The 14,156-nt window shown below is 57.3% G+C and overlaps 1 protein-coding gene across 1 annotated transcript; it reads right to left on the reverse strand.

The window, feature by feature from the left end:
* Nucleotides 1-3,342: 3,342 nt before the first annotated feature.
* Nucleotides 3,343-12,859, reverse strand: LOC122095804 (arylsulfatase L-like). The gene is made up of 11 exons (XM_042666132.1): nt 12,841-12,859; nt 11,806-11,896; nt 9,876-9,997; nt 8,784-8,906; nt 7,787-8,213; nt 6,637-6,773; nt 5,366-5,478; nt 5,302-5,323; nt 5,094-5,256; nt 4,199-4,320; nt 3,343-3,446 (listed from the first exon to the last, which is right to left on the reverse strand). Exons 1-11 carry the CDS (start codon nt 12,857-12,859, stop codon nt 3,343-3,345), a joined length of 1,443 nt encoding a protein of 480 aa, XP_042522066.1.
* Between the last annotated feature and the right edge of the window lie 1,297 nt (nt 12,860-14,156).

Genomic DNA, 14,156 nt, shown 5'->3' on the forward strand with positions numbered 1-14,156 from the left:
TCTGGAGGTTGCAGACACTGCTTCCGGGCTGCGGGCCGGGATGCAGGTGGGAACTGCCCCCTCCCAGGGTGCCCGGATGAGGGGGGGCGTGGGGCGAAGCCTCCCATGATCCCCCGCGGGGGCTGTAGCCTGTGCCTCCCCTCGCCCCCAGGCCCCGCCCCAGTGTGAGGCTGGATTCGAACCCGGGGCCTCCAGCAGCCAGCCGAAGCGGAAGCGTAAGAAGGAGCCTGGGGGGGAGGGACGAATAAAATCAGCGTAAAGTACACATGCGCACTGTCAGGCCTGTCTGCCCCGCCCATCTTTCCATAGCGCATGCGCAGGCTCCGCCTCTTTGGAACCACTTCCCGCACATGCGCGTTGCGTGCGCCCAGGCAGCGTTTCCCTTCCCCTCTGGCGCCTACTCAGTGTGGAGACAGGCGCAGGGCGGGACAGGATGGTGATGGACAGCTAGAGTGTCCAGTCAGTCACTTGTGGGCGGGACTTCGGCTTGACAGGACATAAGACGGAGTAGGAGGAGGGGCCTGGAGGTAAATGACACCCTGTGTGGCCATCTAATTGCAAGGGGCGTGGCCTGAAGTCGACAGGACACTTGATAATACAAGGGGGCGTGGCTTGAAGGTGACAGACAGGACACAGGATTATACAACAAGGGGGCATGGTCTGAAGGTGACAGAGAGGACAAATGTCCACACAACAGCCAGGGGGCGGGACCTGGAGGAGACAGACAGCCCCTGTGGCCTTTCAACAGCCATTGGACGGGGCCTGGAGGTGACAAAGAGCCTCTATGGCCTTCCAACAGCCAGGAGGCGGGACCTGGAAGTGAAGGACAGCCCTTGAGCCCATACATTCACTAGTGGGCAGGACCTCTGGGTGATGGTCACCCACAGCGTTCATAGAGCTAGCCACGAAGAGGCGTGGCTTCACACATATTGACTCTCCAGCTATTGGCTTGGCAGGGGGCGGGACACAGGGATGATGGACAGCATGCCCTGCCTTTCAATATCACCCAAGGAAGAGGCGGGACTGGACCCCCAGCTTCCCTGGGCGGGGCCAAAGGAGGGAGAGACAGGCGTGTCAGCCAATCAGAGCAGGGGGCGTGGCTGGAGGAGTCCCCGGGGAAGCCAATGGGTCCCTCCCTCCAGAGAAGACCCGGATGCCGTGCAGGTGCAATGCATCCTAGGCCTAGGGAGACACAGACCTCCGACCTCGACTTATCCTACCGCCATAAGGAGCTATAGGCCCATCTGGGTCAATCCCTGGAGAGGTCATTGGGGTCCCCTGGGACAGGCACAGAAGGGGAAGAGGTCGCAGGCCTGGTCATCCACCCATCCATCCACGCAACCACTGCCTCCCCTTAGAGTGGTCCACCATCCGGGTACCCCACGTCTCCAATCCCGCTGGGCCAATCTGAATCCAAGTTCAGGTAGTTAGGGGCAGGACTGTCGTGTGAGGTCCAATCAGCAGCGAGTTGGATTTGTGGGGGGGCTAAAGGGCGTGTCTTACAGCTGGACCAATGACAAGTGAATTAGGAAAGTGAAGGCGGGGCTTTCATGGAATAGGCCAATCAGGTGTGAATCTAGGTGGTGGGATGTCCTGGAGGAGGGCGAGACCAAGCCTGTATCCTAGCAACCCACCGGAAATGGTCTGAAATGGAAGGCGGGAATAGTCCAATACCCTAGCAACCACCGGAAATGGCCTGAAATGGAAGGCGGGACTAGTCCAATACCCTAGCAACCACCAGAAATGACCTGAAATGGAAGGTGGGACCAGCCCTGTATTCTAGCAATGACCAGAAATGGTCTGAAATGGAAGGCAGGACCAGTCCTATACCCTAGCAATGACCAGAAGTGGCCTGAAATGGAAAGTGGGACTAGTCCTATACCTTAGCAATGACCGGAAATGACCTGAAATGGAAGGTGGGAGTAGTCCTATACCCTAGCAATGACCGGAAATGACCTGAAATGGAAGGTGGGACTAGTCCTCTACCCTAGCAACGACCAGAAGTGGCCTGAAATGGAAGGCAGGACCAGCCCTGTATCCTAGCATCAACCGGAAATGACCTGAAATGGAAGGCAGGACCAGTGCCCGGCTTCTGACCCCGGTGACCCCTGACCCTGCCGTGCGGTGCGGTGCTCACGAGGTTTTATTGTGTGAGAAGTTAGAGGACATAGGCCCGGATGTGAGAGGGCCCCGGATGGGAGGCTGGGGAAAGGCCCCGGATGGGAGGCCCAAGGTGGAGGTCCAGGATGAGAGGCTCAGGATGTGAGAGTCCCTGGATGTGGGAATCCCTGGGTCTGAGAATCCCCAGATGTGAGACTCTCTGAATGTGAAAATCCCCAGATGTAAGAGTTCCCCAGATGTTAGAATCCCCGCATGTGAGAGTCTCTGGATGTAAAAGTCCCTGGATGTGACAATCCCTGGATGTAGGAATCTCTAGATGTGGGAATCCCCGGATGTGAGAATCCCCGGCTGTGGGAATCCCCAGATGTGAGAATCCCTGGATGCGATAATCCCCAGATGTGGGAATCCCCGGATGTGAGTTTCTGGATGTGAGATTTCCCCAGATGTGGGAATTCCCTGGTCTGAGAATCCCCGGATGTGGGAATCCCTGGATATGAGAATCCCCGGATGTGGGAATCTCTGGATGTGAGAATTTCTGGATGTGAGAATCCCCGGATGTGAGAATCTCTGGATGTGAGAGTCTGTATGTAGGAATCCCCGGATGTGAAAGTCTCTGGATATGAGAATCCCCGGATGTAAAAGTCCCCGGATGTGAGAGTCTCTGGTTGTGAGAATCCCCGGGTCTAAAAGTCCCCGGATGTGTAAATACATCCCCGGGAATTCCCGGATGTGTCACCAGAAGTGAGAATCCCCAGATGTGAGAATCCCCGGATGTAGGAATCCCTGGATGTGAGAATCTCCGGATGTAGGAATCCCTGGATGTGAGAGTCTGTATGTGGGAATCCCCGGATGTGGGAATCTCTGTATTTGAGTATACCTGGATGTTTAATACCCGGATGTGAGTCCCCGGATGTGAGAAGGCGCAGGCCAGGATCTGCCATAGCCCCAGGGAAGTTGGGGGTTGGGGGTCGGGTCAGGGTCAGAAGTCGGGGATCAGGTGGTCGCAGGCACAGAGCGGTCTGGGCGCGCAGCAGGGCTGCAGGCACGGGCTCCAGGTGTTGTGTGCAGGGGCGAGGGGCGGGGCCATGAGGGGGCGGCGCGTGCGCAGCATCCGGGCCACCGCGGCCTCCACGCGTCTGCACGTCGCCATCGGGCCCTGCAGCGGGCAGGTCTCCCCCGGGTCCGCCGTCAGGTCAAAGAGCAGTGGCCGCAGGTGGCGGGTCATTCGCCGCCCGAGCAGGCACAGGCAGGGAAACTGAGGCAGGTGCCCGAGCCCGGCGAGTCGGAGCGCGGAGTGGCGAAGTGCAGCTTCCACACCGTGCGGCCTGCGGGGGGTGGGGGGAGAAAGGAGTAACATCCAGGGCCTCACATCCGGGGATTCCCATCCGGGAATTCACATCCAGAACATCACATCCAGGGATTCACATCCGGGCATTCACATGCAAGACCTTACATCCGGGGATTCCCATCCAGGACTTCACATCTGGGTATTCACATCCGGGGATTCCCATCTCGGACCTCACATCCGGGAATTCACATCCGGGACCTCACATCCAGAACCTTACATCCGGGGCTTCACATCCGGGGATTCACATCTGGGGCTTCACATCCGGGGATTCACATCCGGGGCCCCACATCCGTGCATTCACATGTGGGACCTCACATCTGGGGACTCACATCCATGGCCTCACATCCAGGGATTCTCATCTGGGACCTCACATCCAGGGATTCCCATTTGGGACCTCACATCCGGGGCCTCACATCCGGGGATTCCCATCTCATGCCTTCCATCCAGGTCCTCACATCCCAGGATTCCCACATCCGGGGCCTCACATCCAGGGATTCTCATTCAGTACCTCACATCCGGGAATTCCCATCGGGGACTTCACATCCGGGACCTTACATCCGGGGATTCCCATCTCATGCCTTCCATCCAGGTCCTCACATCCCAGGATTCCCACATCCGGGGATTCCCACATCCAGGTCTCCCACCCCCAGGCCTTGCATCCGGGTCCCTGCACGCATGCATGCAGCTCCCTCCCCCGCCCCGGGGCCCAGCGGAGGTCAAGGCACTCACTTGGGTGGTCGAACCAGCGCACGGCGTGCAGCCGGGCCTCGCAGTAGTGCAGCAGGAAGTCGTGGCCTGCGGCCTGCGCCATCCCCAGCAGCGCGGGCATCAGGTCCCGGCCTTCCACCTCCCTGCGGGACCTGGATGTGCAGGCTTCTGAGCACTCAGAGACCCAGATGTGCAGGCCAGAGCCCCCAGAGACCCGGATGTGCAGGCCAGAGATCCCAGAGACCTGGATGTCAAGGCTTGAGCCTTTAGAGTCCCGGATGTGCAGGCTTCTGAGCCCTCAGAGACCTGGATGTGCAGGCTTCAGAGGCCTTCAAGACCCGGATGTCCAGGCTCCTGAACACTCAGAGACCCAGATGTGCAGGCTTCTGAGCGCTCAGAGGCCCAGATGTGCAGGCCAGAAATCCCAGAGACCCGGATGTCCAGGTTTCTGAGCCCCCAGAGACACGGATGTGCAGGCCTGAGATCCCAGAGACCCAGATGTGCAGGCTTCTGAGCCCTCAGGGACCCAGATGTGCAGGCCTAAGCCCTCAGAGACCCGGATGTCCAGGCCTGAGACCTGGGCCTAGGTACTCAGAGACCTGGATGTGCAGCCCTGATGCCTTAGAGACCCAGATATGAAGGCCTGAGTCCTCAGAGACCCAGATGTCTAGGCTTCTGAGTGCTCAGAGGCCCAGATTTGCAGGCCTGAGCCCTTAGTTACCCGGATGTAAAGGCTCCTGAGCCCCAGAGACCCGGATGTGCAGGTCTGAGCCCTCAGAGACCCGGATGTGCAGGCTTCTGAGCAACCAGAGACCCGGATGTGCAGGCCTCAGCCTCCCCCGCTCGGGATCCCCGAGGCCCCGGATGACCCCCCTTCTCCTCCACCCCGTGGGGACGCAGGCCGGCGAACTCCTACCTGTCCGCCGGAACCCAGCCCCGGGCCAGGCGCACTACGGTGGGGAACAGGTCCATGAGGCTGGTGGGCTCAGGCACCAGGCGCCCTGCGGGCAGCGTCCCAGGCCAGCACACCAGCCCAGGGACCCGGACGCCGCCCTCCCAGCTGCCCATGCCTTTGGCACCTGCAAGGGGGGGCGAAGGGCAAAGGTCAAGGGGAGGGGTCGGGCCGCGTGGGAGGCCCCGCCCACCCTGCCTCAGTTTTCCCCTAGCCTCGGTGCATGCTGTTGGAACCCCCGAGGCGGGCACCCCAGCCCGGGCCTCCAGCGAGGCACTGTGGTCAGACGTGAAGTAGACGAGGGTACGGCGCCCCAGCCCCGCGCCGTCTAGCGCTGCCAGCAGTCGCCCTGCGGGGGGGGAAATGGGTCCGTGCCTCAGTTTACCCCCAGCATCCACCATGCCTCGGTTTGCCCCCAACACGCACCGTGCCTCAGTTTACCCAACATGCATTGTGACTCAGTTTACAAATTTCCATCGTGCTTCAGTTTATCCCCAATGCCCAGTGACTCAGTTTACCAAACAGGCACCGTGCCTCAGTTTACCCCCAACGCTCACCGGGCCTCAGTTTACCCAAATACACCGTGCCTCAGTTTACCCCCAACATGCACTGTGCCTCAGTTTAACCCCAACATGCACTGTGCCTCAGTTTACCCAAATGCACTTTGCCTCAGTTTACCCAAGTGCACCGTGCCTCAGTTTACCCCTATATTTGGGCCTCAGTTTACCCAAGTGCACCGTGCCTAAGTTTACCCAAATGCACCGTGCCTCAGTTTACCCCAACCCGCTGACCCCGTCCCCGTGCCTCAGTTTACCCCATCCCGGTGCCTCAGTTTACTCAACCCACTCACCTTGTCCCCGTGCCTCAGTTTACCCAACATGCACCATGCCTCAGTTTACCCAACATGCCTAGTGACTCAGTTTACCCAACATGCACCATGCCTCAGTTTGCCCAACATGCCCAGTGACTCAGTTTACCCAAATACACCGTGCCTCAGTTTACCCCAATACCCAGTGACTCAGTTTACACAACATGCACCGTCCCTCAGTTTACCCCTATATGCGGGCCTCAGTTTACCCACATCCACCGTACCTCAGTTTACCCAAATGCACCGTGCCTCAGTTCACCCTGAACATGCACCGAGCTTCAGTTTACCCAACATGCACCGTGCCTCAGTTTACCCAAGTGCACCTTGCCTCAGTTTACCCCCAACATGCCCAGTGACTCAGTTTACCCAAATGCACCGTGCCTCAGTTTACCCAAGTGCACCATGCCTCAGTTTACCCCAATCCATTGACCCCGTTCCCATGCCTCAGTTTCCCTCATCCTGTTCACCCCATCTCTGTGCTTCAGTTTCCCCCAACCCACTCACCCCCGTGCCTCAGTTTCCCTATCCCGCTCACCCCGTCCCCGTGCCTCAGTCTCCCTATCCCGCTCACCCCACCCCCGTGCCTCAGTTTCCCCCATCCCAAGCACCGTGCCTCAGTTCCTGCCGCCCCGCACTCACCCACCATCGAGTCAATCTCCTCCACGTTGTCGCCGTAAGCGCAGTGCGCGCTGCGGCCCCGGAAGGCAGGTGAGGTGACCAGCAGGACGTGGACGTGGAAGAAGGAGACGAGAAGGAGGAAGGGGCTGGCCTGGTGCCTGCGGACCCACGTCAGACCCCGCCCCCCTCATCAATAACCTCACCAATAACCGACCTGATCAGGTATTGCTAATAATCGATCAGATGATCGATAATTGATCCTGATCTGATCAGATATTACCAATAATCGATCCTGATGTGATCGATAATACCAATAATCAATAGTGATCTGATCAAAAATACCAATAATCGATCGTGATCCGATCAGTTATTACCAATAATCGAACAGATCTGATCAGTTATTACCAATAATCAAACATCTGATCGATATGACCAATAATAGAACATGAGCTGATCAGATATTACTAATAGTCGAACAGGATCTGATCAATAATACCAATATTCGATTGTGATGTGATCGATAATACCAATAATCGAACATCATCTGATCGATAATACCAATAATTGAACATGAGCTAATCAGTTATTACCAATAATCGAACATCATCTGATCAGTTATTACCAATAATCGATCATGATCTGATCAATACTACCAATAATCGATCATGGTCTGATCTGAGTTCTACCAGATGTCTCTACAGATCTACTAGATGGAACATCTGGGGACCTGAGGTCTACCAGATGTCTATAGAGATCTACTGGATGTACATCCGGGGATCTGAGGTCTACCAGAGGATTTGAGGTTGACAGTTGACTATAGAGATCTACTGGATATACATCTGGGCACCTGAGGTCTACCAGTTGACTATAGAGATCTAGTAGATGTACATCTGGGGATCTGAGGTCTACCAGATGTCTATAGAGATCTACTGATGGAACATCCGGGGATTTGAGATTGACCAGTTGACTATAGAGATCTACTGGATGTACATCCGGGGATCTGAGGTCTACCAGATGCCTATAGAGATCTCCTAGTGGAACATTCGGGGATTTGAGGTTGACAGTTGACTATAGAGATCTACTGGATGTACATCCGGGGATCTAAGGTCTACCAGTTGACTATAGAGATCTAGTAGATGGCATCTGTCCCCCTCCAAGACGCCAGGCTGACCTGTGCATGAAGGCCTCAGCCTCCCGCAAGAAGAGCCCCGCGCTGGCCTCAAACCTCAGAGGCTGCTGGACGACCTGGTGATCCCTCATCAGGAAGCAGTCGGCATGGACGATGAAGACACCCAGGAGGCTGGAGGTGCAGGCCAGGAGCAAGGCCCCACATACAGGGCCCAGCACCCAGGGCACCCAGCGCAGGCCCAGCAGGCCCGTGAGCTTCCCAGAGTCCAGGCAGAGCTGGGAAAGCAGCAGCAGCTGCGCCCCCAGGTCCAGGGGCCCTTGCAGACGCGCTCGCTTCTCTGAGGGCTCCTCTTGCAAGCAGTCCCCCATCAGGGTGAAGAGGACCCCGAAGAAGGAGTCAAACCCGTGGTTCAGGGGGTGTTGGCAGTGGTCAGAGGGGGACTCACAGTTGAGGCCCAGGTGCCATTTGCCTGGAGGGGAAGAGACGGATGGACGAGTGAATGGATAGGTGGATGGGTACATGGATGGGTGGATGGATGGGTGGGTGGATGGTTGGGTGAGTGGATGGATGGATGGATGGATGGATGGGTGGGTGGATGGATGGATGGATGAATAGGGGAATGGGTGGATGGATGGATGGCTGGATGGATGGATGCACAGTGGATGGATGGATGGGTGGATGGGTGGATGGATGGATGGATGGGTGGGTGGGTGGATGGATGGATGGGTGGATGGATGGGTGGGTGGGTGGATGGATGGATGGGTGGATGGATGGGTGGGTGAATGGATGAATGGATGGAGGTGGATGGATGGATGGGTGGGTGGATGGATGGATGGATGGATGAATAGGTGGATGGGTGGATGGATGGATGGATGAGTGGATGGATGGATGGATGGGTGGATGGATGGATGGATGGATGGATGGGTGGATGGGTGGATGGATGGATGGATGGATGGATGGGTGGATGGATAGATGGATGGGTGTATGGATGGGGGATGGGTGGATGGATGGATTGGTGGATGGATGACTTCTCTCTTACCTATGAGGCCGGTGGCGTATCCCTGCTCCTGCAGGATCTTGGCGAAGGTGATCTCGGAGGTGGGCAGCCCGCCCGACACGGCTGCCCACTGCAGCACGCGCGCCCCGTTGGTGGTCACCATGCCTTTCAAGAGAGAGGAGAAGGACCCTAGGTCAGTGATGATGGCGTCCCGGGTCAGGAGGGGGCATCTAACACCTTCAGGGGGAAGGCCTGCTGTGTCTGGGATAGCCTGGGACCTGCCCACCCGGGTGGAAAGGACCCCAGCCCTGGGAGCCCCCGGGGGAAACCAATATGGCATCACTTCCGGTTTCCTGGTGTTTCAGGGGGGAAGTCCCAGAGTCTCAGGAATTTGAACCTGAGATCCTCAGAGTAATCCTCCCCTCCCTCTAGTGGACCTCAGTGCCCTAGATGTTGAGCCTCAGTTCCCTGGTTGTTGGACCTCAGGTCCCCGGATGTTTGATGTTAGTATCCCGGATGTTGGCCCTCAGATCCCCGGATGATGGAGTTCAGTGCCCTGTATGGTGGATATCAGGACCCCAGATGTTGGACTTCAGTTACCCGGATGTTGTAGCTCAGTTCCCTGGATGTTGGGTCTTACAACCCCGGATATTGGAGCTTAGATTCGGGTATGTTGGCCCTCAGATCCCCAGATGTTGGAGCTCTGTTCCCCGGATGTTGGGGCTCAGGTTCCCGGATGTTGGATCTTAGTACCCCGGATGGTGGATGTCAGGTCCTCGGATCTTGGAGTTCAGTTCCCAGAATGTTAGGCCTCAGATCCCCGGATGTTGGATCTTAGTACAATGGATGTTAGAGATAAGGTCCCCGGATGTTAGAGTTCAGTGCCCCGGATGTTTGTGCTCAGATCCCCGGATGTTGGATCTTAGTAACCCGGATGTCAGAGATGAAGTCCCTGGATGTTAGAGTTCAGTGCCCTGGATGTTGGTGCTCAGTTCCCCGGATGTTGAATATCAGGTCCACGGATGTTGGATCTTAGTATCCCGGATGTTGGCTCTCAGATCCCCGGATGTCCTGTCCCCACCTCCCCCCCACCGCTCCCTCCGTTCCCCAGATGTCCCACCCCCCCATACCAACCCAGGCGCACAGGGTAGCGTCCCGTCAGGAAGGCCGCACGGCTCAGGCTGCAGACGGACACTGCCACCAGGTGCTGGGTCAGCCGCAAGCCGTCCCGGGCCAGGCCGTCCAGGTGCGGGGTGCTGTGGGGGCAGAGGGAAACTGAGTCACAGCCAAGAACATATGGGGACCTGGGGTCTAACATCCGGGGATCTAATGCCCAACATCCGGGGAACTGAGCACCAACATCCGGGGCACTGAGCTCTAACATCCAGGACTTCATCTCTGACATCCGGGAGCTGAACTCCAACATCCGGGGCCCTGAGATCCCACATCCGGGGATCTAAGATCCAACATCCGGGGACCTGAGATCCCACATCTGGGATACTAAGATCCAACCTCTGGGGACCTGAGGTCCAACATCCGGGGATCTAAGATCCAACATCTGGGGCCCTGAGATCCCACATCCAGGGTACTAAGATTCTATATCTGTGGACTGGGCTCCTACATCTGGGGATCTAAGGCCCAACATCCGGGGACCTGAGGGCCTACATCCGGGCAACTAAGATCCAACCTCTGGGACCTGAGCTCAAACATCCGGGTACCTGGTCTCCAACATCTGGGACACTAAGATCCAACATCCAGGGATCTGATATCCAACATCCGGGGGCCTGATCTCTAACATCTGGGGTACTAACATCTAACATCCGGGAACCTGATTTCCCACATCTGGGTTATACTAAGATTTAACATCTGAGGACCTGATCTCCAACATCCGGGGCACTAACATCCCACATCCGGGGATCTGATATCCAACATCCGGGGACCTGATCTTCAACATCCAGGGAACTGAGATCTAACATCCTGGGAATTGAACTCCAACATCTGGGGACCTAACATCCAACATCCGGGGACCTGGGGTCCACTAGATGTCTATACAGTTCTCCTGGTGGAACATCCGGGGAACTGAGCTCTAACATCCGGGGTACTAACATGTAACATCCGGGGACCTGATATCCAACATCCGGGGCAGTAAGATTCAACATCCGGGGACCTGATCTCCAACATCGGGGACCTGATCTCCAACATCCCGGGACCTGATCTCCAACATCCGGAGCACTAACATCTAACATCCGGGAACCTGATTTCCCACATCCGGGGCATTAAGATCTAACATCCGTGGACCTGTCCTCCAACATCCAGGGCACTAACATCCCACATCCGAGGATCTGATATCCAACATCCGGGGTACTAACATCTAACATCCGGGGACCTGATATCCAACATCCAGGACACTAAGATCTAACATCCAGGCACCTGGGCTCCTACATCCGGAGGAATAAGATCCAACATCCGGGGCACTGAGCTACAACATCCAGGGTACTAATATCTAACATCCGGGGACCTGAGCTCCCACATTCGGGGCACTAACCTCCAACATCTGGGGACCTGAGCTCCTACATCCGGGGCACTGAAGTCCAATATCTGGGGACATGATCTCCCACATCCGAGGTACTAAGATTTAACATCCAGGGACTTGATATCCAACATCCGGGGCACTAACATCCAACATCCGGGGACCTAGTCTCCAACATCCGGGGTACTAACATCCAACATCCAGGGAACTGAAGTCCAACATCCAGGAACCTGATTTCCCACATCCGGGGTATTAAGATTTAACATCCGGGGACCTGATATCCAACATCCGGGGACCTGGTCTTCAAATCCGGGGTACTAACATGTAACATCCAGGGACCTGATATCCAACATCCGGGGCACTAAGATCCAACATCCCGGGATTTGGTATCCAACATCCACGATACTAACATCCAACATCCGAGGAACTGAGTTACTAGATGTCTATACAGTTCTCCTGGTGGAACATCCAGGGATCTGAGCTCCCACATCCGGGTAACTAAGGCCCTACATCCGGGCCTCCCCCTCTGCTCACCGCAGGCTGCGGTTCCAGAAGCTGCCCAGGTCACCCAGGCCCAGGTCGTCGGCCAAGAGCAGCAGGAAGTTGGGGCGCGAGGGGGCAGGGCCTGCGCAGGGGCCAGGGGGGAGGAGGAGGAAGAGAAGGAGGAAGACGAGGGGTGGGGCTGTGCAGCTGCTGTGCGACCTGAGGAGGAGAGAGAGGATGGGTGGATGGATGGGTGGATGGGTGGATGGATGGATAGGTGGATGGGTGGATGGATGGATGGATGGGTGAATGGATGGGTGGATAGATGGATGGTTGGATGGATGAGTGGATGGGTGGATGGGTGGATGGATGGATGGATGGATGGGTGGGTGGGTGGATGGATGGACGGATGGATGGGTGGATGGATGGGTGGATGGTTGGATGGATGGATGGGTGGATGGATGGATGGGTGGGTGGGTGGATGGATGGATGGATGGGTGGATGGATGGGTGGGTGGGTGTATGGATGGATGGATGGGTGGATGGATGGGTGGGTGGATGGATGAATGGATGGATGGGTGGATGGATGGATGGGTGGGTGGATGGATGGATGGATGGATGGATAGGTGGATGGGTAGATGGGTGGATAGATGGATGGGTGGATGGATGGATGGGTGGATGAATAGGTGGATGGGTGGATGGATGGATGGGTGGAGGGATGGGTGGATGGATGGATAGGTGGATGGGAGGAGGGATGGGAGGACTCCCCCTCCCTCCAGGCCCTCTCCTGACCAACATGGTGCCCAGGATCGCGTCCTTCCCATGATGCTCCCCGTTTCCTGGAAGAGAAGGCCGGAAGCAGGAAGTGGGGAAGAGCTGAGGAACATCCGGCCACCCCAGGGCCAGGCTGCTGTTGCCCTCACCAGTACATCAGCCCCTCAGCTTGTCTTTCCAGGCTTGTGGCGGGGCCCTGAAGCCCCCACCCCGGGGCATGGTGGGACATCCGGGGGGGCTCCAAAAAGCAATCGAAGCCCCCCAAACCCGGGTCCCCACACCTCTCCCCGTGTTCCCCAGAGGACGAACTCACATCCACTGTTCTCTGCCATCAGCGCCTGGGCCTGTTGCTCTCCCTGCCAGCCAGGAAGCTCGCAGGGCTCAAATGTCCATGTCACTCCAGCAGCCAGAACTCCACAAACCCCCTCCAAAATAAAAGTCCCCTTGTTCCTTGGAAAGGAACAGGATGTGGTGCTGAAGGGGTAGGCAGGGAAGGAAGGGAAAAGCCCGGAGTTGCTGGGCTGGGCGCCAAGAAATTGCCAGGCCTGGCAGAGGCAGGAGGAAGGGGAGGAGGGAAACCTCGAGAACTACATGGAGGGCTGCAATAAGAGTCAGGACCGTCAGGGAGCGTGGCCTGTGCCCAGGGGGCGTGGCCTGTGCTCAGTAGGGCGTGGCCAGAGCTCAGGAGGGCGTGGCCTGGGCTGGGGAGGAAGTGAGGGACTCAGGAGGGCTTGGCCTGCGCTGGGGGGGCGGAAGTGAGGAAGAATTCCATCCAGAAGCAGCATGGCTGCTTTATTGCCTCTGAGTCTGGGAAAGGACCCCAACGGCCAAAGCGCAGCTGGAGCCAAGGTGTGGAGTGCCCGCTCCGCCACATCCGGGTTCCACCTCTCACATCTGGGTCTCAACCCCTCACATCTGGGTCCCAACCCTCACAGCCGGGTCCAAACCCCTCACATCCGGGTCCTGGCGCCTGCCAGTGGACCTGGAGTTAAGTGACATCCTGGTACTCGCCTCCACATCTGGGTTCCCGGACCTGGAGATCCCTAACATCCGGGTACCCACCCCACATACGGGTTCACAGACCTGGAGGTCCCTAACATCTGGGTACTCACCCCACATCCAGGTTCATGGACCTGGAGGTCCCTAACATCTGGGTACTCACCCCACATCCAGGTTCATGGACCTGGAGGACCCTAACATCCGAGTACCCAGCCCACATCCGGGTTCACTCACCTGGAGGTCCCTAACATCTGGGTACTCACCCCACATCCAGGTTCATGTACCTGGAGGTCCCTAACATCCGAGTACCCAGCCCACATCCGGGTTCACGAACCTGGAGGTCCCTAACATCCAGGTAGTTCCCATTCCACATCTTGGTCCTGGACCCTCAGTGGATGTGGAGGGACCTGACATCTGGGATCCTCATGCCACATCCGGGTCCTAGACCCTGTCAGTGGAAGGAGAGGAGCGTGACATCCGAGACTCCACACGCCACAGCCAGGCCTGTGGATGTGATATCCGGGTCCTGCCCAGCACATGTCCAGGTCCCTGCCACAGTCCACATCCGGGTTAATGGACATGGACTTACATAACATCCGGTTCCCCACGCAACATCCGGGTCCTGGCCCC

Source organism: Dipodomys spectabilis, unplaced genomic scaffold (genome assembly GCF_019054845.1).
Source record: "Dipodomys spectabilis isolate Male_0828 unplaced genomic scaffold, ASM1905484v1 ptg000362l, whole genome shotgun sequence".
Classification (NCBI taxonomy): domain Eukaryota; kingdom Metazoa; phylum Chordata; class Mammalia; order Rodentia; family Heteromyidae; genus Dipodomys; species Dipodomys spectabilis.